Source organism: Macadamia integrifolia, chromosome 5 (assembly GCF_013358625.1).
Source record: "Macadamia integrifolia cultivar HAES 741 chromosome 5, SCU_Mint_v3, whole genome shotgun sequence".
Lineage (NCBI taxonomy): Eukaryota > Viridiplantae > Streptophyta > Magnoliopsida > Proteales > Proteaceae > Macadamia > Macadamia integrifolia.
This window is the reverse complement of record NC_056561.1, coordinates 41560606-41585588: the sequence shown is the minus strand read 5'-3', so window position 1 is coordinate 41585588 and position 24983 is coordinate 41560606. Positions and strand designations below refer to the sequence as shown.

Here is a 24983-nt window from a genome sequence, read left to right as displayed (position 1 = left end):
GACGTGGTTGGAAAATATATGTACATTATGTTGTGTTCTTTGCATTGGGTATTTTGAGTCTTGTTTGACATAGTTAGGAGTATTTATGTTTTTCTTGCATTAGACTGGTAGTGAGGAAAGATATGCATAGTTTAGGTCTTGTCCAAGTATGACCTCGAATAAATCCGATTGGAGAACTAGAATCCATGTAGCCGACCCCATTTAGGGAGTTTTTACTAATTTTTCATCTATTTTTCTTTTGCTGACTTCCTTTGATCGGATCCATGTAGCCGACCCATTTGGTTGGGATAAGGCAGAGTTGTTGTTGTTGTTGTTGCATTGGACTGGTAAGGCACTAGGGAGCATGTTATGAAATCAAAGGACTGACAACTTGCCAAAAAGGAAAAGGGAAAGGAAAAGGAAAAAATTAGTTCATTGATTGAAACCGACCTTATCCATTAACATGCTCTGAGATGGAAGGAATTTGGGTTACAAGAAAAAACTGGTATGTTTTGATGAGTTTGAAAATTAAGTGGAATTTTTCTGTTTTTTTCTTTTTTTATTTAGATGATGGAATTAGGACTATGATTTTTGCTCATTAGCAACTGATAGGCAATTGGCTTCTTCATCATTCATTTATTTGAAATGGCGTCAAGCAACTGCAAAACAGAGATGTCACATATTTACATGTAGAGGCGTAGCCGTGATTCTGTCAATTTAGAATCAGAACCGTAATTGGCTGTTTGGGCTAAACTTTTTTTTTTTGGGGGGGGGGGGGTGTTAAAGTTTAGGCTATGTTTGGTTGCAGTCTGCTGGAGTGATCAGTTTTTGAGCAGAATTGCATTTGGCAATTCCAGTTCAATCTTATGCTCCTGTAGGTGAAACTGGTCCAAATATTGATCTTAGAGCAAGAGATGCAGATTTAAAAAGAAGAAGATTGATAACTCTCGACAATTTTAGCTCATGCATCATACCAATTTCTCTCTCTCTCTCTCTCTCTCTCTCTCTCTCTCTCTCTCTCTCTCTCTCACACACACACACACACACACACACACACACACACGACTATCACCAGTTTTCTTCAATGGCTCTCGACGATCGAAGATGTCTGTGAGAGGCTATCAGAACTCAATGCGTATCTGACGAGGTTAGAGGATAAAATGAGGACGATCGACGCCTCTCTCTGCATGCTTCTGGTAAAACGTTGGTGGGTATTTTCCTCTCATTTCTTTTATGGCAACCCCTTTGTTTTCCATCTTTTCTTAAATTTTCTGCAACGGGTTTCAAATTTTTATGATCATCTCTGATGGGTTTTTATGCTTTTAAAAAAATTTATCTCTATATGTCATAGCCATTAAAGGATTGAAAGAGCAAACAATGCAGTGTCCAGCATCCGATGTTCGACCTGTAATGGAATAATTAATTCCATTAAAGAGAATTTCTGACGAAGACAGAGAGGTGAAGGAAAAGGATTGCTGAGACGAGAAAACTGGATGATCTCCATTCAGCTCTGGAGTACCAATGGCTGTTCAAATGGCAGTAAATGAAATATGACCAGAAACAAAATTCTGTTGCAGATGTAAAAGAGGTAAGAATCGAATGTTTCTGTCTTTTGTTCTTTTTAATTTAAGGGACTCCTATTGTTATTTTAAACGATTTAAACTAATATTGATTTAGCAGAAAATTGGTTTTTCCCTTTTATTATTATTATTATTATTATTATTATTATAACCGTTGTTGTTGTTGTTGTTGTTGTTGTTGTTATTATTATTTTTATTAATGTTGGCCTTTTGGGTAATGACATGACAGGGACCCAAAGAAGATAAGTGTGCCGCTGAGAACCCATTTCAATTATGTACAACAGTGGAGTTGGGGCGTTCATGTTCAGCCCTTTAAGTGCTATTCTGGTTTTCTGGCACAGCTCACGAATGAAGAGAAAGAGGCCTTACCAGTTGCTGGTTTTTCTCTTTTGAATCCTGTACTTAAGGTTACCACAACTGAAGCAAGCTCTGGTCTGACTTCAAAGAGAGCTGTTGCTTCATCTTCTATTAATGGTTAATCAGACTTACAGAAGATGATGACGAATATTTCTCAGCAGCAGCAACAGCCTTCGAGGAAGCAAAGGAGATGCTGGTCCCTGGAGTTACACGGGTGTTTCTTTAAAGCCCTGCAACAGCTTGGGGGCTCGCAAGGTATAAGAATTTAGTAGAAATTAAGGCTGTGTTTGATAGCCAAGAGAAGAAAAGAAAAGAAAAGAGTACAAAAATTGTACTTTTTTCTTGATTTAAGAATTTCTCTTTGTGCTTGGCATGTCTTAATCCAAGAGAAGATTGAGTTTTTGAATTTCAAAATTCTCCTTGGGAATTGTGAAATTTCTTTTGCTAAAAAAAAATAAAAATAAAAATCTTGCCAAAAACACAAGAAAATATGATAAAATACAAAAACTTTTCTTTTCTTCTCTTCTAATGGTAACCAAACATACGTACTTTTTTTTTATTTTCTCACTATTTCATTTATTTTCTTCTCTTTTCTTTTCCTTTATTTTTCTAGATTCCTTTATTTTTTTTTTCTTTTCTTTTCTTTCCTTCTCTTGGTTACCAAACACAGCCTAAGAGAAAAAAAAATGGAATATGATTTTCTATGATTGCCTTTTTGTTTCTAGATGAGCAGTTTTGGGTTGGGACTTGGGAATTAGCGTTACAAACAGTTGAATACTTGAGTTTCTAAAAAAGGAAAGTAATGGCAGCAATGATGCATGATGATTTCCCTTTTTCATTTTCTTTATTCCCCTCCTTCCCAGAAGAAATTTGAAGTTTATCCCCTAATATAGGTTTATTTCTTTGTAGAAGGAAATTTATGAATCGTGCAAATCAAAATTAATGTCTATGGAATGTTACTTCTTTCATTTCATTAGTATTTGATCTCTCATGCTTCTATGCAGCTGCCACACTGAAGCAAATAAGAGAGCTGATGAAGGTAGATGGCCTCACCAATGACGGAGTGGAGAGCCATTTGCAGGTGGGTATTTGAGGTTTTACTTAGATTTTATTTTACTATTACTCTTAATCTGTTTTATGGGTGGTGATGATGAAATTGTCTTGCTCTGTTTCAGAAATACAGACTTCACAGCCGTAGAGCTCCAGCCACTGCAACCCCAGCCTCTCCAAGCAGTGGTTGTATTAGAACTATGGATGACCCAAGATCAGTATGGTGCCAACTTAAAGGCCAGCACGCCCTAGTCTGGGTCTCCAAAGGCCCCCTTTCAGTTGGCAGGTACCACTGGAGGTATCTCCACCACAGGTGGTGAAAGCATGGAAGATGTTGAGGATGGCAAATCAGAGAGTTATCTTCAGAAGTCCGGCGAAGACAATGTACAGACAAATCCACCATGGGTTTTGCAAATAAATACTGTTCATCGGGAGTTCAGACTCGAGGGGAAAAAAAAGAAGGGTGTGCCGATCAGTTATGTTTCAATTTGCAATGGTGATTCAAGTTGGTAGAATAGGCTTCCTCCTTGGACAAGCACGCGGCTTAGTGAAGTAGAACCAGGGGTCACATTGCTTGCTCGAAGCATTGTTTCTTTCAACCTTATAAGCTAATATAGGGTCCTCATCTGCCTGTTTGATGATCTGAACACTAATTTGTTTTCTGAAAATAGGATTTGTCTCTGAATTTCCCATTTTTACTTATAGGTTTTCTCTGAATTTGAAAGTTCACTTAATAGGTTTCAGCATCAAGCCTCAATCCAATCAAGGTCATATTGTCTAATCAGTTTCACCATATTCCCCTTTGTTTTTTGGGTAGGTTCTTAGTATGATACCGCATGCCTTGGGCAACACGTGGTACAATGGACGGGACAAAGGGTCACGATCTTGCAAAGGTGAGCTTACTCCGAAAACCCTGTCCTTAGTTCGGATGGGAGGCTGCAACTCGCATGCATGAGGTAAAAAAATCACTAGTAATCACCGATCCGCCATATGGTGGTGTATTCGTTCTCAGGTCTTGTATGGATTGACATGGTTACATGAATGAGTTCATTGTTGCCTCGACTCTGTTGGGGGTGCAACAGTTTGATTGCTTAACACGCACATCTATTTTCTTGCTTGTGTGGTAGCGTTTCGCCCTCCAAACCTGGTCTATCCGGAGGAAAAGAGGAGTTTACAGTAAAAAAGGGAAGGCCAAAGTGAAAGACCTACTTCAAGTAGAATGTACTTGTTAGAGACCTTGGCGTTCTAGTTGGGATGTAAACAAATCAAATTCATTAGTATCCGAATCTTTTTACTAAGAATCATATCTGAATCTGATACAAAATTTAAACATAATATTTTATTTAAATTCAAAAGTTTATTGGATATTCTTTTTTTTGGTAAAAAAGTTTATTGGATATCTGAATGCAATTCGATCCGATAAACTATCCGATTAGTTGCCCAAGGAAACCATAAGTATCCGACTTTAGGAATATTACTAAAAAAAATTTTTTTTTTTTTGTTTGGGTCGAAATATTACTAAAAATTCTTATAGAAGTGTTTATAATAGGAGTAATATAGTAATGTATCATATGTTTTAAAAATTTATTAAATTGCAATTGAATTTTTTTAATTAATAGGATATTATTGGATCCAAAATGGAAATATTCAAATCCGAATATTTTTCCGATGGATTTGGATATTGTTTGGAAACCAAAATTTTGAATTTTAAAACCTCTAAACAGATATGGATGTGAATTCCAATTTGAATTTCAACTATCCATTTATATTCCCACATCCTAATAAGGTAGAGAGACGGTTTGGCAATCTGGGTTCAAGGAGTTGGTATCAGATTGCCGAATTAAGCGTATTGGAATTGATAGGCCACAATACTGACTCCGGATCTATCTATCCTGTATCAGCGTATCGTGTTGATAGGGACCAAGGGTAAAAAAAAAACCAAAACAAAAAAATGTAGATTTGTTCCATCCGAATCTGTATCGGCCAAGGCCGAGACCGATCCGATACCGATCACTAGAACCGTTGTCTCGAATCTCGATAGACGTCCAGACGGTGGTGCGTGAACTCAGAACTGTGATTCTGTGAACGCTTTAAGACGCTCCAGAGGGTTTGGAGTTTGAAGTTTGAAGTTGAAGGGCAATGGAGGGCGAGTTTGCTACGTCGCCCACCAATTCAAGTCCCATGGCCGAGAGTGGGGGAGCTTCAAAGTACCTAGCCAACCTTCCCTCTCGCGGCCTCTTCTCCTCCACCGTCATATCTTCTAATCTGGTATTTTCTCTCTCTTTATCCGTTGCTCTTCTTCTTGTGTTTCGTGATCCATTATTCTCTAAAACCCTAGTTATACTCTTCTTTCGACTAATTTTTCCATTGTAGTTCTTTGTTTAAGTTCGATAATTTTATAGCTTTTTTTTATCTTCTTAATTTTTCGCATTGTAATTACCATCAGCACATTGCCTCTTCATCTTCTTCTTATTGTTCCTATTATTCTTTTTCGAATCATCGATCGATAATGGGTAATGTAGAGAGTGACACCTATCTTCGTGACTGCAATGTTAAAACATAAATTGTGATTTAGAATGTTGGGAAATTTATATCATTGAATGTGTTTATTGGTATAACAAATTGATGCTATATGTACTTTTATAAAGACTATGATTTTCTGTTTCATGCTTCGAAACACATTTAAGCGGATGCTTCACTTTGGCTATCCTTTTGTCTCTCCCCACATCATCCCCCTTTTCTTTTGTGTTCCTCTCAAAATTCCTGCCAGTCCCTCAAATACGCTATACAAGTATTGCTTATTGTGGCATAAATCCTCGAGGTGCTGTCAATTCCCTCAAACCTGTATATTTTGGCTGGCCTTATATAGGGTCCAAACCGCCACAGGATTGGTATTTTGTCCTTTCCAAATTTTCTGAACTTGGTTCCATTATTTATTTTGCTCACAAAGACGATTCCTTCTGTTATTGTGGAAGTGACATTGATTTGGACATGAAATCAATCAGATGACTTCAGCATGACCTCAGATGAAACAAATATCACTGCTTTCTTTTTTAGACAGATAAGGCAAGATACCAACATTACTTCTGAATAATCAACTTTTGAAAGATTTATCCCACTTGTTTGATAGTATATTTTGGGTGAACCACAAACACTTTGGATTTCAAGGGGTATTTATGCTTGAAATATGAAGGGTAAATCTGTTTGTAACCAATATGGTTACGGCTAACTATTGTAAACCTCTTTTTTTTGGGTGTCCTTGGCTCATATTCAATGAAGCTTAAGTGACGAGGGTAAAAATATAATTTTAGTAATATTTCTCCTCCTCTCTCTCTCTCTCTCTCTCTCTCTCTCTCTCTCTCTCTCTCTCTCTCTCTCAGAAGTAGATGGAACTCCCATCGATTCAACTCCAATAATCTCTAGAATTTGGGGAGGTCTTTCCCTATTTATGCTGACTCACTCTCTCTCTCTCCCCATTTCTTCTATTGTCCCTTCTTGGCCTCAGACAGCTTTCATCAGGTGAAATCTCACGAGAACAAAGATAAATCAGAGCAGCATCTGCACTCTGATCTTTGAAGTGGCTGGAGAGGATCTGTGGCCCTGTAGGTGGAGGTGGGGGGAGGGAAGCCGGGTAAGGGGATGAGTAGCCTTAGAAACCGCTGGTATCGGCATGTATTTGTGATGCAGGAGCAATTCTTTGGACTGTGCTGAACATGTTTGAATGCCCCGACCAAGAACTGGTTCCAAGTTTGGTATTTGTTTAGGAGGATATTTAGAATTTATTTTTATTTGGGAAAGATATGTAATCATTTATTTTGGGGTCGCTATTAGACATGTAAGGAAATTTCCAGTTTGAGTTCTGTTGAGTTTCTATTTTCATAATCTAAGTTTAGGAAGTTATCAGGTGAGTCGTTGTAGGGGATGCTGACGAAGATATGAAAATGGTAGGTTTGGATTCTAGTATGACTGTAGATAGACTTTTGTGGAGGACAAGGACCCGCATATCCAACCCCTTGTAGGGGATGTTCCTGAGTGGCTGCTCTATCTACTGCTAAGACTTATTTCTTATACCGTCTTCTACTTCCTTGTTGTACTTTATTTATTTTATTTTATATTATTATTGTTATTTTATTTTATTTTTAACTTTGTTAGACATATTGGATCCATGCAGCCGACCCCATTTAGTTGGGATAAAGTTATTGTTGTTGGGTTTATGTGGTGTGAGTCCGGCGTGGCTGTGTGTGCGATTCCTCTCTCTCTCTCTCTCTCTCTCTCTCTCTCTCTCTTCGGAATGATCGTAGCAGACTCCAATTTCGAGTTGATAATAAACAACATCTCTTCCAAAAAAGCGAAAGCTGCTTCAACCTTTCGAGTTGGGTACTGAAGTGGTCCGTGAAAGTTAAATCACACTTGTGTTAAGAGAATCCAGCATAGACCAATAGATCGAGATCCATAGACCATTTCAGATCTAGATTGAGCTTATTGCTCGACTGCTAGGTTTTTATCCTTATAGAATGGATAAGGTTGGAGAAGGTCATGTAGCTGTGCTCTTTCTCTGGAAAGCTTTTTAGCCAAGAAGAACTTCTTGGGAAGGCAGAGGTACAGAGAGCTGATAAAGGATTAGAGTGTACAACAAGGTGTGCATTAGCATCCACCGCCCTTCTAACGGAATTGTACGTGAGGGTAGCTCAGCCGTTGCTTGGTTGCATGGGGCGTGTAAGTGCTTACGAGCACCAAAGGTTTGGGAGGCAGTGCCAGGGCCATCATATGCATCCTAAGGTGCAGTGCCGGTTTTTTACATGACTTGAAGTTGAATCAGATCTTCACCCGTTACAGGATATGCTTCTCACACCACTAGCGAGGGATCAACTCAGGATTGGTATTTCTTGGCGCTTAGCAGTACTGTCACTGCACAACAAGCAAAGAATTGGGGATTCAGTGGTGTAATGTTAAAGTTGTAATCAAAGGCCAAGGGAATGTGTAATTTCTGTTGGAAAAACGGAAAGTCAGAAGAGAGCTTTTCGGGGTTAGGTTGGAATGAATTTCTTGCTCCAACCTCCCAAAAGGGTTCCCCGTTCTTTGTTCGGTTTGATCTCACTCGTAGCTTTCCATCTCCACCTGAAATTCTGAGCATAAACTCACCTTCCTAGGGTGACTCAGATCCTAGATTCCTATCCCCAACCAACTCCTCTTTTCATGTGATAGTAGTCTGAAACTAGACCTTCTGTTTGTTCTACGGCCAAACTAAGTTTCAGAATATTTATTGTTGGATCCCTCCTGAAGGAGTTCGATCACTCAACTCGAGCTCTGTTTTTCTGCTAGGTCTCGACTGGAGGTAAGGGATGACTGATTCTCTCCGCAATTTGGGTTTCTCTTTGTTTTAAAAACTTATTTCCGATATTACCCTCCCCTATGTTTTTTAATCCCTCATGTCCTTATTTTATCTTTAGTTCCAAGTTTTCCCCTCCCACTATTACACTACATCTCTTTTGCTTATGTCTTTGGGGATCCAAAAATTATAGCACTGCCAGTTCCTCTTTAAGCTTGATATATTTACAAATTTGCCATTTTCCATTGTTATTGACATATTTTGTGTCTGGGTGGGTCCATAAGCTAACCGAATAGGGTTTTCGAACCCGGGCTCCGAACCAGTTTGGGAGGCTGGAGCCCTTGTTTGGAGTGTTGGGCAGCCGATGCCTTGTTTTGGCAGTGGCATTCTTAGGGATATTAGGCATTGGGTGGGTTTAGTGGAGTAAGGGCTCATTGTTTTGCCATAGATCAAAAGGAGCACTGCCCTCTTTTCTCTTATCTTTGCGTTGACGATTTATTTGCACCTCTACAATACAAAACCATAGAGAAATTGCCAATGAATGAACCACAAAGTAAAAACTCCTTAGGCAAAAAGATACCTGCCAAACGTTGAAGGATACCATTGCATTCGCCAATTTCGTCACACAAATGCCAAGGAGAGTCAACTATTCAACTGGAGTTTAACAACTGGTAGAGAATCACCAACAATGTTGAAGGTTGAGTAAATGCAAAGCGTTCCTTAACCTAAAGGCTATGGCTTCAGATGCCTGAGCTGAAAGTTTTTGAAAACAATCCACCTATCCAATGATTGTTAGATGTTAAGTACCATTAAACTCAACATTCTGTCTCCCGCACAGTTAGTCAATGAAGTAAAATATATTAGAGTTACGATGAAGCAGTAGAAATTTGGTACGTATGCTTAGGAGTATTGAACACTTCCATTCATCTTCTTACCTCTATTATTCCTCTCTCGGATATTCTTGATGGTTGCTGAGGATGTCAGGTTTGGCGACTCGTCTTGTTCTTTTATTGGGGAATTTTAGATTCTAGTAAAGGGGTAGTTAAAACACTGTAAATAAATCAGAAGTAGACACACCAGAGAACCAAAGCCAGAGAAATAGAGAAGAGAGAAGAGGAATAGTGACCGAGAGGATGGAAGAGCTATGCGATAGGATGATTAATTCTATTGCCCAGCCTTAATCTATTTATATTGACTAAAGCAGATTACAAACATATAATAGGACTCTATTACATACTCAAAATAAAACTCTACTTACCCTAAAGTCTAATTACAATAGGAAAGAGGAAATAAAAAAGACTAAAATTACTTGTCAATCTAATCCCACGAAATGGAGGTCCATGGACACCCATTGACCTCCCACCAAGACACAACACTAACACTCCCCCTCTAGTTGGAGTATATATATCTCCTATAGGCTTGGAACAACCACCAACAAATGCAAATTGAAATAGCGCTTTTATCAACATAGCACCAAGTTGATTGCTAGAGTTGATGAAGGGAGTTGAAATAAGCTTATGCATGACTACATTTCTTACAAAATGACAATCAACCTCAATGTACTTGGTTTTTATGAAAAATTGGATTGCTAGCAATATAGATTGCAACTTGATTATTACAATACATCTTCATTGTTTGAGAAACTGTGAACCCCAACTTTTGTAGGAGAGACTTCAACCACATCTGCTTAACTTTAGTATGAGCCATAGCTCTATACTCAGCTTTTGCAGTAGACCTAGCCACAGTAGTATGCTTCTTAGTCCTCCAAGAAAGAAGATTACCACCAACGAAAGTACAATATCCAATGGTTGACCTACGATCATTAGCAACACCAGCCCAATTAGCATCAGAGTAACCTATAACATTAGTGTGGCCATAACAACGATAAATATGACCTTTGAGCACTCTTAAGATTCCTCAAGATACGACAAGCAGCATCCAGTGAGCACGTTTGGGGTTCTCCATAAATTGACCAATGACTCCGAAAAAAGGAAATATCCGGACGAGTGACAGTCAGAAAAATAAGTTTCCCTACAAGTCTTCTATACTGATGTTTATCTTCAAATTCTTCACTGTCACACACCCCAAGTTTCAGATTTGGGTCCATAGGATTATCAACAAGGCTTATCTCATGTTACTTCGTTCTCCCACCCTTTACATCCATTTTGTTTTCTTTTTATTCTTATTATTTTCTTTATACAATTATACCATATCGGATCCATGTAGCCGATCACATTTAGTTGGGATGAGTTTATGGTTGATTTTTTTGACAGAACCAAATTTTCTGGAAAAGTCCCAAAAACAGAGTACTGATGTAGGGGAGGAGATCTTCAATTAAACATGATCAGCAACACTGATCAACTGAAAATCCTGATCAAGTTGATTTTTAAAGAGGAGGAATCTGCCCTCAAACTTTGACAATGATCCACTGGTTGGATAAAAATAAATTAGACATCTCGATGAGGAAGAAAAATTCCAGAATCCAGGGAGGCACAAGCAATTATCTGCAACACAGTTGACTGTAGTTGATCTTCCACTCCATGAGCAATACTGATTAGAAGAAGAGTCCCTAGTTTATCATCATCATCATCAACTATGGCCTAACATAAATAGTAAGCAGCATAGGGTGCTCAACCCCTGAACTAAGAACACCTTCAAAACCAGAATATTTTACCCTAAAGTCTAATTACAACTGGAAAGAGGAAATAACAAAGATTAAAAACTCTAATTACTTGTCAACATGATCCCACGGGATAGAGGTCCATGGACCTCCCACCGAGACACAACTCTTAACAGGAACCAACAACCACCCTACTTGCACTGGTTTAATCACCACCTGCCTCTGCAACAGTGCCTTCTACACCTGAAAACCTGGCCCCAATGGTAACACCAAGTCACCAACAGCAGCCCACAGACAGAAATTTAAGATCTGCCAGCAAGCTCCCAAGGCAGCTCCACCCACTCCCACAGTTCCAGCTCCAGTTGCCACTGCTGCTTTGCCACTGCTAGTAATGACTGCTCCATCGGTTCCAGTTCCAGTTCCAGTGAGCTCTCAGCCATCTCCATAGCCTGCATGGCCTCCCCCAGTGTTGGGGCGATAACCCCTCCCACGTCTCCTGCACCAGCAATTCTCCCATTGGCACCTGTGTGGAGGTACCTGCACTGGTGCCGAGCAAAGAATAAGATGGAGAACCACACATCAGAACCATGGTCAATTCCCTTTCCAACCACTAACATAGTAACATGACAAATCTTAGTCATTTTAGGCTCTAAACCATACTTACGTGAGATCACATCATTTACCCTTATGTCAAAACTCAAAAGGGAAAATCAGTTGTGCTGAAGGGTAGATAAAGAACGGTTACAAATTTTGTTTGGTTACAAGCAGACGAACCCTTTTCTAAAAGATCAAACTCTATTATATCATATTTATCGAATTTACAGTCTTCCAAGTGTTATTGCTGCTTAGAATACCATGTTACATTGTAGTGGCCTTGTGAACTGGAGCTTTATATGAACAATTTTTTCCCTCCTATCCTGCATTGACTTCTCAGACAGCAAATATGGTTTTTGAAATGGATTATTTCTGCCAACTTTCAATTTAATTTTATTATTATTGTGGTGTATGACTGTGATAACATTCCCCTGTTTCTTATATGTGTATTAGCCAATGATTATTACCTTTGGTTTTTAGTTGCTTAAGACAGGTTCAGACTCGCCAACTTAAATGAGTTTGTTTGGGATTCCATTTTACATCTTGAAGAATTTTTTTTCTTTTTCTTGCAGGGAGGAGTACGAGTATATATTTGCGAGCATGATACATCACCGTCAGGTCTGTTTATGCATCGACTGGTTAACTTCCAAATGTTTCAGCCCATGTTGTCAAATGTTGCAGATTGTTTTTCCTGCATGTAGTTTCAAATTTTGGTCATGTTTACATTTGTGATGCAATATTATTGTTCTTATCATATTTGGGATTCATCCTAAAATTTATAGACTTGTCACAGATTATTATCATCTAGAGCTACATAATATTTCAAAGCTTGTAGGCTTTGTTATCTTACATCGTCAGGGGATACAAGAAAAATCATTCATCCTGCAACTCAAACACTTCCTCCCCATCGTGGAATACTAAAATCTGGCTGGGAAACTTTGGTAGTATTGTGGTGCAATTTCTCATTGATGTAGGCTGTATTGTCCCATACCATCAAGCCTCCTAGTATCCTTTCAAATTTCATCTTTTGGTGGAACTATTTTTTCTCTAGAGGTTCAGTTGCTGCAGCATCTTATGTAACATAACCATGTTTCTAACTTGTTAATTGTTGAAATTGAAGTTCTTACCTTGACTTATCTTTCTATCCAGAGGAGCAACTAATAAAGACAAACCAAACAAACATACTGATTAGGTCTCTCACACTTAAGAAACAGAAAAATGATTCCAGCTCAAAGGATGCGAAGGGTAAAGCGACAGCTGAATGCACCAAAGGCAAGAGGTACCGATTCAGTTCTTTTGTTGGAAAAATGTTGTTTGACAAATTTTCTATTCCCTGTTCTGTTTTTACTTCTTGTGATTGTGTGCACTGTGCTTTTATTGTCTGCCTTCGTGTGTGTTCATGAGAAATTTCTCTGTTTTTGTTTGATTTCCTTATAAGAACCAGGAAGTAGAGAAGGTTGCATTTTTGCCCTTCAAAATTTGCACGAGCTCTCTAATTTTGTGCTTCTATTTTAAGTTGGTAAGATCTGTTGCTCGTAGCATACCTGGGTAAAAGTTTGTGATTAATATATCTTTCAACAGAGAGAAATAGAGTCTTTGTTCTTCACACAAACCTTGAGCTAGCTTGTTGTACTAAATGGTTTTGCCTCCTAGATCATCTTTGAGTGTTTTCATGTTCTCAGAGCTGCTGAGAGAGCTGTAGATGGGAGGGCTTCAGCTAAGAAAATGAATGTGACAAATAGTTCTGGAAGTGCTCGACAAGGTAAGCTGTTGTAATTTTTTCTGTTGTTTAAGCAGTTGGATAAACAAGACATGCCACTTTTGGACAAATTGGAAATATATTGCCAAGCCTGTATCTTTAATTTTTCATATAATTACCCTTCTCTCAAAGTTGGTTTATGTATATATATATATGTATGTTTATAGCATTGCACATTTGCGTAGCCATTAATCTGTAATTTACATTTCTCACTTATCACATCTTGTCAATCTGATTTACTTTCTTTCTTTCTTTCTTTCTTTTTTTTTCATATTTATGTATGTTTATAGTATTACACATTTGCGTAGCCATTAATCTGTAATTTACATTTCTCACTTATCACATCTTGTCAATCTGATTTGCTTTTTTTTTTTTCCGGTCCATATTTTTGGTATTTCTTCTATTTCCATAATGCTTGTATGTGCTTTACTCGTGGCCCATGCTTCTGACCTTGGGCATCGAGGCTTTTTTGCTCTTTCTTGAACCTTTCATCTCAAATCCCTTCTAGCGTAAGTCAAATTGATTCTACCAGATTGTATGTTTTTTGAAAATTGTAGTTCCATAACCTTCAAGGAACAAATTATGAAATACTAGTTCTTGATTTCAGTAATTTAGTAACTAAACTGTCCATTAAGCAAGTTTGTCTGCATTGTCAGTCTCTTTATTTTTGTTGCCTCAATTCTAATCGAAATATGTGTGGGAAGCCTGATGATAAACATATTTTTTCCCCCGAAGTTCTGAAGTTCAGACAAGTAGATCACGTTAGTAAACTGGAATTTTGAGTTATTTAGTGGCTTTGGCCATCATTTGTCATTCCTGGTTTTAGCTCCATATTGGTTATACGGTTGATGGATAGGCACCATGATCTATGGGTTACAAACCTCCATTGGCTTTTGTAGTAGATATTGTCATATAGCTAGTCTCTGGATCATGGATTTGAAACCACTAGCAATATTAGGCTGTACTAGTTTTGGTTCATTGAAACTTAGATGGTCTGTGTTTCTGCATGCGTATTGTTTGTTGCATGGGAGGAGGCTATTCATTCTTTTTGCAAGTATAATGTTAGACTTAGTAGTTTCCATCATGACATTTCCTCGCTGCATTAGACAAATTTTCTCTATTTCCATTCGTCAATATTTTCTGTCTATTTTGAGATGTTCCCTTCCCTTAAAAATGTTATAATTGTTTTATTTGAGCTTCATTTGAGATTCTGATGGATTGTTGATTGTGTAGCTGGAACAAGTACTCACACGGATTTCCAGGGTCTGACTGTGGAGAGGCTGCGTGCCCTTTTAAAGGAAAGAGGTCTGTCCGTCAAAGGAAAGAAGGCAAGGACCAAGGCATTATTTTTTTAATTCATTTACAAATCCATTTCATTTTAAAGAGCTCTCCATTGTATCCGGGTACACACCATCCAGTCATCCATTCAGTGGGCCCACTTAGAGCCAAACTTATTGATCTGGTAAATAGGTCCCTCTGTTGATGTTGCACTCTGATTATCTTACTTTGCCTAGTTGAGCTTCGTGCTGCAAAGCCGGTTAGCCAAGATGCTTACAACAGTTTGGTAGTGGGTGGAGAACACAAATATTTTCCCCCACCCAAGTAGCTGGATAAAGTCTTTTAACTGGTGGTGATGATGATTGATCTCTAATGATCTTAAAGATTATGATCAACCCAAGCAATCCATCTTTTACTTTCTTGACATAGAAATCATTCATGATTCATGTGTGCCCTTGTGCAGGATGAACTGATCGCACGCCTGAAAGGTGATTAGTTGATAGGGTTGACGGTGAACCATAACTTGAAGGGGTACCAAAAGAAAAAAAAAAAAGGGAAAAAAACCCCAGGATTTGTATACATTAGTGCAGGCCCATGAGGTGATACGAACCTATTTTGATCTGTCTTGGAAGATCCTTTTTCTCTAGACGATTGCTAAATTGATTTATTTTTTGTTTATGTCGGAGGGAGTTGTTAAACAGAATACTTTTTTGATGCATAAGGATGCAATGCTGCAGTTATGTAAATTATAGATTTATTTATTCATGCTTTGTAACATACTCCCATGAGTAAATGACATTTATCAATATGTGTGTGCGATATGGCAATCCCCCCCCCCCCCCTTGGGGGGTATAGGTGTTGTGGTTGTATGGTCTTGGGAGACTTGGAGGTGAGTAGAGAGGTACCAATTTACCTATCTTGATTTTTATTGATTCCAGGGGTGAAAATTGTGAGTCCTCGGATTCTCACTAAAATTTGCAGTGGAAGATGTATTACACTGACCTTGTTCTTTCTGTTAAATGTGTGGACGATGTGGCTGAGCTTGGATGTGGATCTTTCTCCCACCATGGGGCAGCTTATTTGGCTCCAAGATTTTATGGGCTCAGATGATGAAAATCAACATTTTAAGATGTTTGGCTGTGGTATTACAGAGGTAGAATATAATACTTGGTGGATCTTGCGGTTGAACAGGACAAGACATGACAAATGACCTACTCTTTTTTTTTTCATGTTTATTTGAGTTTCGCCTGAATCTGTTGGAGCTTTCTGAGGGAATTCTGAGCTCCTCAAAATAAGTAGTTCTCGAATTGGGATGATATTTTTCCATTTTTTTCTTGGGGGAAAAGCCGTTCGAAGTTGTTCAACCTACTTATTATTCCTTTGAAACTTTAAGGAAATTTCTATAGAACAATTATATAATCGGATAATATAGATAAGGATGTTGAGATGGTTACGTGAGAAACTAGGAGGGTTAAAGTAATGAATGATCATATTAGAATTGATTTAAGAGTATTTTTGATACATTAAAAGCTAAGAGAGTTGTTTGATGTGGCATGTCTAGGTCAACATGAATAAAGCCTAGGATGAAGTATGATTTTGAGTAGAGCTAATTGGAGAACAAAGAAATCAATATATAAGTATAAATGATGATATAAACGATACATCCACAGAATTTGAGCATTAATTGATATATAGCCAAGAGAGTGACTTCTAGCATCAATGTCCCAAGGCTTCAATGGTTAGATCACGGTATCGATCGACAGGATTATGACCTTCTCTAGCACCGAAGGGAGCCCAGGGGTTCCCAAATGTTGGATGTGCATTGGGCTCTCTCCAGCACTGAAGAGGATCTAAATCAGTATTGAGATTGGTATCAGTTGCCAGTGATGCCGGTATCGATACCTCTATATGTATATCATATCAAGTACATACTCCATACAGGATCAAAAACAGTAATTTTCAACAGAAACATGAGTATCCGTGCCATATCGGTCGATCAGTTCCAAATCAGATATCGCTATCAATCACTGATACCGACACCTAAAACGTGCATCATGGCTTCCCACCTGATTGTGCGTTTGAAACATGAACTCTAATGCATATCCCATACATGTTTCCAGGGGCCAAATAGAAATAGATTTAAGAGCCAAGTCCCAAGATCCCACCTAACGGGAAATAAAAAGGTGGTGGGTTCGCCTCAGGTTCGAGTTGGCTGGCCAGGATGGGAGTTGCCACAAACCACTTAATCTTACGTGGCAATTTATTTATTTTTTAGTAAAATCCCTTCTCTTCCCTTCTCGTCCTCCAATTCGGGCAAGCGCCACGAAACACGGCGTCTGCACATATTTACAGAATTGCGGACACCACCGAATGCACTCTTCTTTCTTTGGTTTGTGAAGTGAAGAGCCAACGCCTCAACAGTGAACCTTGTTCATGGTCCACGCAGCGTTTCAGGGCAGGCACTGAACGATCTACTCCTTCGTTCATCTGCGGCTGAAAACGCTTAAGAAGAATGCCAGGAGTCAGAAGTCCTGCCCCTACAGATTATTCGCAAGAACCCTCTCGTCACCCTTGCCTGAAAATCAATTCCAAGGTAGGTTCTTTCTGTGTGAATTCATTTCATTATGATTGTTGTGCTTTGGTGTTAAGATAGCTGAGAAGATGAACTGGGTAGTATTAGATTATCATCTTGTATGTGGTGTTTTCTGTTGGATTATTCTCTTTATTCCTCTTTAGGTCGGGGATTTTGGTGTTTCGTGGATGTACCGGATTTGTAAAATTGAATCCTTTGTGAATGATCGTTGTTGGTAGGGACGGAGGCTGTTCTGCTATAAACTGGCCATGGAAATGAGCATCAAACTTATGGCTCCGTGTTGCCAGTAAAAGAAAGGGAATGAAAGTGGAATTGATTTAAAAAGAAAAGAAAAATTATGATTGTGTAAACTACTTAAAAGTCATATCATATTTTGTAATTATACTTTTCAGATGTAAAGTAAAGTAAAATTTAATAATTAGAATTGGAATGCTTTGGAATTGATTACACAATCCTGTTAGATAACTATTTCGAAAGCTTCCATTTTAATATTTATTTGATTTCACTTTCCTTACTAACTTCCTTAAATGAATTTGCAACTTGGAAACACCTTCTAAGAATTTTAATCCTACTGCGTAATTTTTATTGCTTGTCTGGATAATGATATTTCCTCGCGGTTGAGACTGGAAAGATGAAACCTACCAAGTAAGAAGTATCCATTATTCCAATTACCTTGACTTCTTGGCACTTCAATAGTCCTTTTCCAAATGTGGTGTTACATGGAGTAAGGAATCTCCATATTGGTTGGAGTAGGATTCGAGGCAGGATTTTTTATATCATGAAATTATCTAATTTGGTATCCTGTTGTCGGCCTTCTAGCCTTGGGAATCCCATGACATGCGGGTTTCCTGAGTTTAGTTTTCTCTTCCCTGCAGACTTACGCTTTTGGGTACATTTCTGCAGAGTTAAGATTTTGATGATTTAATTCAATAAATTTCTAAAAATTACTGTTTGGGCATTACTCTCTCCTATGGCCTCTTTGTTCTTGACTTCTTTCTTTTCTCATATTTATGGTGTAAAATGTTGTCTGTGAACTTTTCTCACTCTGCCATGGCATTTTTATTAATGGAGTTTCTCTCAGTCGCTATCTTCTGCCTTCACCTGCAGATAGGTACTTGCACAACATTTTTATTCCCAAGAAACAACGTTAGCAGCAGCGTCATATTCTTTATCTCCTAATGTGAGATGATGTCACCTTGTCCTCAGGAATCCTACCTCTTACATTGGAGTCCTTCAATGTCCTCCTGAAAACATATTTCTTGAAAATTATGATTTGATTGTACACCTAGGCCAAAATTATTGTTATGGATTCTCAAAGTGCCTGAAAACTGCTGCACTCTCTTGGCTTTAACTCCCTTGTTTGGGAATGGCTTTTCAAGAAGAAGAAGAAGAGACAGAAGGAGAAGAACTTTCATGCCCCCAACCAAAAGGTGCAGAGAGAAGGGGGTGTGTGAATTAGGCAGTCAGGAAAAGAATCCCACTGGAAAGCCCCAAAGTTTTCTTTTCTATTCCAAATTCAACTATGTACAGTAAATCTGTTGTTACATATTTATAAACCAATGTGCTCTCATTATTTGGGGGGAGGTTGATCTTGTACATTAAGTATCTCTTAGTATTAGAATTAAAAGAAAAAAAAAAAGGTGCATTCCAGGGAAAGGGTCTGCAGAAAAGCAGAAACGGTACACAACCCACCCTCAGTGACCACACTACACTTTTGTAGATTTGTTATTGACAACTAAGCACTAGACATTATCACAACCACTCCATTGCTGAGCTCTGTAATTCTTTTGTTTGATGGGAGTTCCTATTGAATTGGCATTACCGTGCATTTCATGGCCACAAAGGTACTTTAACCTAATTTTTTTCTTTGACTGTAAGTGTGGCAGACTTGACCAATGTATAAATGATTCTTTAATTATTGTGCTTGTTTATCTGGTTGACATTGTCGTTGCAGTGGGAGGTGCTAGGAGACTTAGGATGGTTATTGTTGGGTTTTTCATTTGAGATTGATCCATAAAGATACCACTTCATACACTGCTAGAGATCCAGCCTCATCTAAAGAGAGATTAAGTAATTCAATGGTCAATGATCGAGTGAAGGCTGGATCTACAAGGGAGTCTCTGTTTTGGGCATTTTTTGCTGTGCAGTTGAATCTGACCATTGTATCATGCCCTGCAAGAGAGTCCCCTCCCCCACTCAAACCCCACCTTCCCCAAACCAAAAAAAAAAAAATTTTTTGATTGAATTGTAAAAAGTGCAGTATAGTTTAGAAAAAAAATGTTGAAAATTTGGAAGTCCGTTTTGTTATTGATTGTTTCTTTTTGTTTGGGTATCCTTCTTGTGAAAGCATGTTACACCTGCTTGGTCAAAATTTGGGAATATCAGAAGCACTGAAGGTTCTGGGTTGTGTATTTTAAGTTTTAGACTGAAGCAACATCAAATATAAGCCCTAGAAAATTTGAAGTATATTCACATTTTTCTGCTTAAAATTTATATGCTTCAGCTTTATGAAGTATGAATGTAAACATGTCTTCTATTTGTCCTGGTGCAGGAACCTTTCAATGCCGAGCCACCACGTTCAGCCTTGATTTCGTCCTATGTGACTCCCGTGGAGTTTTTCTACAAGAGAAACCATGGTCCAATCCCCATAGTTGATGACATTGAGAGGTTGTACCCTATTGTACTTTCATTTCTACAGTTTTTTGGTATCTTTTCCCCCAATTCCTTTAAAGGTTGGTGATGTTTAGAAAGGCTTACACTGACTACCACAACCTGTTGGGCAGAACAGATATCGTGTTTCTATCTTTGGATTGGTGGAAAATCCCAAGGAGCTCTCCATGGCTGATATCAGGTGAGCTACAGGCATAGGATGTACTCTTTTTTTTTTTTTTCCAGTTGGCTGCACCTTGTAAGATGAATACGGATCCAGATCACTAAGTTTGATCTTCCATCTTTCTTCTTTCATCCTGTATAGACAAGTTCCAATGAGATGCTTCATTGTGTGAATTACAGGAAACTACCAAAGTACGATGTGACCGCCACTTTACAGGTATGTTAATTGCGGTTTCAGATGTACAGTGGGCACAGATTCTTTGTTGGGTGACAGAATCTGTTGCTTCAAGGTTCTAATTATTAAATTATACATGTTCCGTGACCTCAAGCATCTGATGCATTCCAAGTTACACAGTGTGCAGGCAACAGGAGGACCGCAATGAGCAAAGTAAGAACAGTGAAAGGTGTTGGTTGGGATGTTTCTGCTATTGGAAATGGTTTGTCTGCCTATTTTCTATCATCTGCAGTTAATTGGTGAAATTCTTTCATCCAAACAGTGATGGTTTTTCCTTCGTTTTTTTATTTATTAATTTATTATTTTTGGGTATGAGTTTGTTGACTCCCGGCTGAAACTAAGAGGGGGTGAATCAATGCATCGAATCCAAATCCCTTTTCTGACAATGGACTTAACGTGGCAACCAATTCTTCATTGTGGCAGACACATACATTCGTATGCACATCCAGCCTCTAGTCATAGGCACTTCTAGGTGTGCACCCCCATCCTGCAACCCACACACTTCAAAGCAATACAGGAAATAGAGAAGTCCACACACACAACACAAAGATTTACCAGGTTTGGCAAGATGCCTACGCCCTCAAAGTAGTGCTTGTAAAGGCTACGTATCTACTTAATACTCAACTTATGCTGCACCTACAACTAGAGCACCCACTCCCAGGTTTACCCAACATACAACCAATAAGGCACACGCGGTGCCAATATAAGTAACAACACCCACTGCTATGAAGCACCAAGCCCTGGTATCTAGCACCCTCTAAAAACCCTCTATTGATTAGTAACAATAAGATGGGCTTATAACAATTTCCCTACAGGTGAAATCCAAACTAGACTAGGATATCCACAATTTTCAACCTAGCAAGAAATGCAAATAAAACAAAGTAAGTGGTGGAGATCTTTACAACCCTTGCAAAGTGGCGAATCTTGAATCTGGGTGGAGTCCTTGTCAACACCACCGATTCTAAGCTCACTGTAATCTTCAACAACCCCTTTCGGAAAGGGAACTTGAACCTTCAAGTGGGCCAAGCTCTTGGAAACCTCGTCCTTCTCTTTTCTTCTTCTCTTTGTTTTCTCTCTTGCAAGGACATTTCAATAAACCCAAGTAATCTTCAATAGATTTCAATACAAGTCAATGGAGCTCAAGAATGGTTGTTGGAGACCTTCCTTTTTCTTCTCTTTTTTCCTCCTTTTCTTTTCTAGGGTTTCTTTATCTTTTTTGTTTTTGAAGAGTTAGAGAATGAAAACCCTAAAATCTACTTAAACAGGACCAACAAAAGCCCCAAAATCATGCATGGTTTAACCAGCCGGTACAAACCGAAATATAGTCTCATTAATGAATTTTAGTCTTGTATTTTTCTTGAGAAAACTGTTTTTAGGTTCTCTTCTTTCACAGAATTACTTTAGGCTTCCGATTTCTTTCAGGCTGTCTTTTTCTATAAGGAAAAGCGGCATTGGTTGGCTTTAGCAATATGACCACTTGGACTTATAACCATAATTTATAGGTCCCTCAAGTGGAACACCCAATCTCTCTCTCTCTCTCTGTGCTCACTATTTTCTTACCTTAGTACATTTTCTTCTCAGCGGTTTGGGGTGGGGCCAGATTGGCAGACGTTCTTGAACTTGTGGGGATACCTATGCTGGCAATAACCACACCGTCAGGAGGAAAGCATGTTGAATTTACTAGTGTGGATATGTGTAAGGTGAGTTCTGTTATAATATGGTATTTCATATTCTTCGATGGAGTAATTTCCTTGATTATTCCTTCTGTCTCAAATTTGGAATTTTTTAGGAAGAGAATGGGGGTCCATATAAGGCGTCCATCCCTTTAAAGCAGGCAACCAGTCCAGAAGCTGATGTTTTACTTGCATATGAGATGAATGGAGAGGTGATAGACGGTACATGATATTTGTCTGCTGGGAGGTTCTGCATATCCTTTAAATCATTCTCTTTTATGTTTTAAACTGCATGTTGTAATTAGCTTTTCTATTGCTTATCCTGGCTACAAGAAAACCTGAGACAAAGTTGCAATTTTTTTGTTGTGTATTTTTGAATTCTTTCTTGGGTAGGTTCTCTACACTGGCAGATGTGGAGGGTGTCTCTACACCAACACATCAAGTTATGCCATGTGTCACATTGGATAAAGCTGGAATTTTGTAGACAGTTAGTCTAAATGTCTCTGCTTATATATCAAGTTTGAACCCAAAATGAAGTTTGCTAAGTGACAAAATAAAGCATTGAAAAATTCAAGTCTCAAGACTACCCTTGAAAATTGCAAATTGGGGAGTGGGTGCATGGACATTCATGGGATGGTTTGCCATTTCAGGGGTGGGTATGTATGATTGAATCTGAGTCTAGATTTATGTGGCCTATTTACACCATCATCTAGGTATCCATATGGTTGAAATTGCAACATCACCTTCCAAGTAGCAACAATTTGGGTGCTGTTGTAGAGAACTTTTCACTTCTTTCAGTGAATGATTATGATAGATCATACTTTTAAAATATATTGAAATTCTTGCATGACTGTTCTGATATATCTTCCATGTGACATAAGGTATATGTGTTGGTATGCTTCCAGGCCGTAAGCTAGAATGAAGAATGATTGAGAATTTGAATGTCAACTCACTCCAGATTTAGGAAGCACAATAAATAATATCACAAATCAGAAGCACGATGTGTGGAAATTAGCCATTTGGAATGCCTGAAATACAGTAGCACTATGCAGAGGGGCACAGTTGAAGCTCTTCAAGTGTTCAGTGGGACTTATGCAACTCAACCCAGCCAAGCCTTATCCCAAGTTCCCAACTAAATAGGGTCAGCCACATGGATCTTTTTTCATGATTCAACTCTATTCATAGCCATACTTGTCGTCAACCCTTTTTCATGCATGCCATTTCTCACTACTTCTCCTAAATTCGTTTCACACCTGTCTCTTGCTGTTTTGCTTGTGCAATGTGAACCATCTCTCTCCTTACCCGTGCATTTAGCAGTCTTCATTGCACATGCTTGTGCCACCTCAAATGTCTCTCTCAACTTATCATGTGTCAGCACTACTTAATTACCTGTAATGTGTTCATTCCTTATTTGATCTTTTCTCATCTTGCCACTCATTCATTTCAACATCCCTCATCTTAGCAAAATAAATTGACTCTAATGTGTTCATTGGAACTTATGCGTCCAATACCGTTGCTAGCACAAGACATCTTTCATATCTTGTCCATGCTTTCAACGGAGCCTTATCCCAAGTGCTTGGGTTCAACTACAGGGATCCTATTCTGCTTTTCCTCTCTTCATATCTTCTTCGTTTAAGTTAAGAAAAAGTTGAGGAAACATGACCAATGCTTTTCCCTAGGATTTAGTGAGAGTTCATGATTTTCCATATTACACTATGAGCCTTGGTGAGAGTTTCCTAGATGTTATAAATTACAAATGGGAGTTGTCTAAGCTTACATCAACATATGAATGAGCCCAAATTGATGTGGAAACAAATTATGTTGAAGTTTATTTTTTAATTTGAACTTGACTGAGGTCTTGATTTCGCAAGCTTAGGAGGCAGACATGATTTAGGGCGTACCCAGTGCACAAGGCTCTTGCCACTGCTGGGTTTGGGGGAGGGTCATAATGTACACAACCTTACCCCCACTTCGCGGAGAGGCTGTTTCCCCGCTAGAACCCGCAAGCGCTAGGTCTGAATGGAGCATCCTTACCATTTCTCCGAGGCCCGCCCAATAGGCGGCAGATTAATATAAAAATAACCAGTTACCTCATGAGCTCAAGCAACAGGAGAAAAACACGAAAAGACTAGACAAGATCCAGAAGGTCACAGGACATTCAATTTACAGTGAAGGCAACAGTTATGAAAGCAAAAGTGCCTCTCCAGCTGGTCTAACCAAACTCCAAGCTGATACATCCACATTTCGGTGAATGGTTCATATCGCTTATATCCCACAACTCCGAAGTCCTGCTTTTAAAATCTTAAACTAATCATCAATCTATAGAGCTTCAAAATATCAATAAAAATTGATGAATCGGTGTCCACCAGTTCTCACCTGCTCTTTCTTAACAGTACAGTGAGATAAATGATGAATTAGTGATTAATATTCCGTACCCTGAGAGAGATGTTTCCTGGAGAGTGATTTTTCCTTATCTAATATGTAGTTCTGTACTTGGAAACAGCCTCTCCTGCTAAGTAGGGCGTGAGGTACAGTTGTGCCTCCCAGACCCTACAGTAGCAGGAGCCTTGTACACTGAGTTGCGCTGCTCTAATCTGTAGTTCTGTAATTGGTGTAAATTGGCAGCCATGTATGTGTTGGTAAATCCACATGTAATGGCTATAATCTCTCTGACCTTTTCCTATTTTTGCTTTGCTCGGCAATGCCCTATGGATGAAAATGTAGACAAACACCACTAGTAGAATTGACGACAGATAGAACAAGGGTGAAGTGGTGAAGCAGAAAAATCAGCAGTCATTTGAGCAATTTAGTGCAATCATAAATAGGTTAACTTGCACGTTTCCAAAGGGGGGTGATTTGAGGTGGAACTAAGATAAGAAGGGAAGAACAAAATGGGAAATGCATCGTGTACTAATTTCGTGAGAGAAGAACTATATAAGAATCATTTTACCCTGTCAAAAGTTCAGGGCTATGTTTTAAATTTTATGTAATACTGATTCTCATAGTTTTTAAGGCGTTGGTAAGGCGCTGATGAAGTCTAGAGATGGTAAGGCAGTGCTCCGCCTTACGTGAAGTGGTGCTGTATGGGTTTTTTTTTTTTTTTT

The 24983-nt window shown here is 38.7% G+C and overlaps 2 protein-coding genes and 1 pseudogene across 5 annotated transcripts in view; all 3 read left to right on the top strand.

Annotated features, from left to right (window-relative positions):
- Positions 1-197: 197 nt before the first annotated feature.
- On the top strand, positions 198-3716 carry LOC122080386 (annotated as a pseudogene).
- Positions 3717-5008: 1292 nt separating this feature from the next.
- LOC122078824 lies at positions 5009-15352 on the top strand. The gene is made up of 6 exons (XM_042644970.1): positions 5009-5234; positions 12082-12127; positions 12659-12788; positions 13192-13271; positions 14502-14596; positions 15010-15352. The coding sequence occupies exons 1-6, from the start codon at positions 5106-5108 to the stop codon at positions 15040-15042; spliced, it is 513 nt and encodes a 170-aa protein (XP_042500904.1). The 5' UTR covers positions 5009-5105; the 3' UTR covers positions 15043-15352.
- A 1375-nt stretch (positions 15353-16727) lies between these two features.
- The window catches only part of LOC122077821 (sulfite oxidase-like), a 77857-nt gene continuing 69601 nt past the window's right edge, over positions 16728-24983 (top strand). For 2 of the 4 annotated variants that reach the window (XM_042643718.1, XM_042643717.1), the window contains exons 1-7: positions 16732-17139; positions 19691-19806; positions 19928-19990; positions 20152-20188; positions 20327-20408; positions 21788-21906; positions 21996-22091. In XM_042643718.1, coding sequence (XP_042499652.1) covers positions 17059-17139; positions 19691-19806; positions 19928-19990; positions 20152-20188; positions 20327-20408; positions 21788-21906; positions 21996-22091 — 594 coding nt within the window. In that variant the 5' untranslated portion in view covers positions 16732-17058. Of the gene's footprint in view, positions 17140-19690; positions 19807-19927; positions 19991-20151; positions 20189-20326; positions 20409-21787; positions 21907-21995; positions 22092-24983 lie in introns of all 4 variants that reach the window. The other 2 variants (XM_042643720.1, XM_042643719.1) reach the window with 2 other exon arrangements.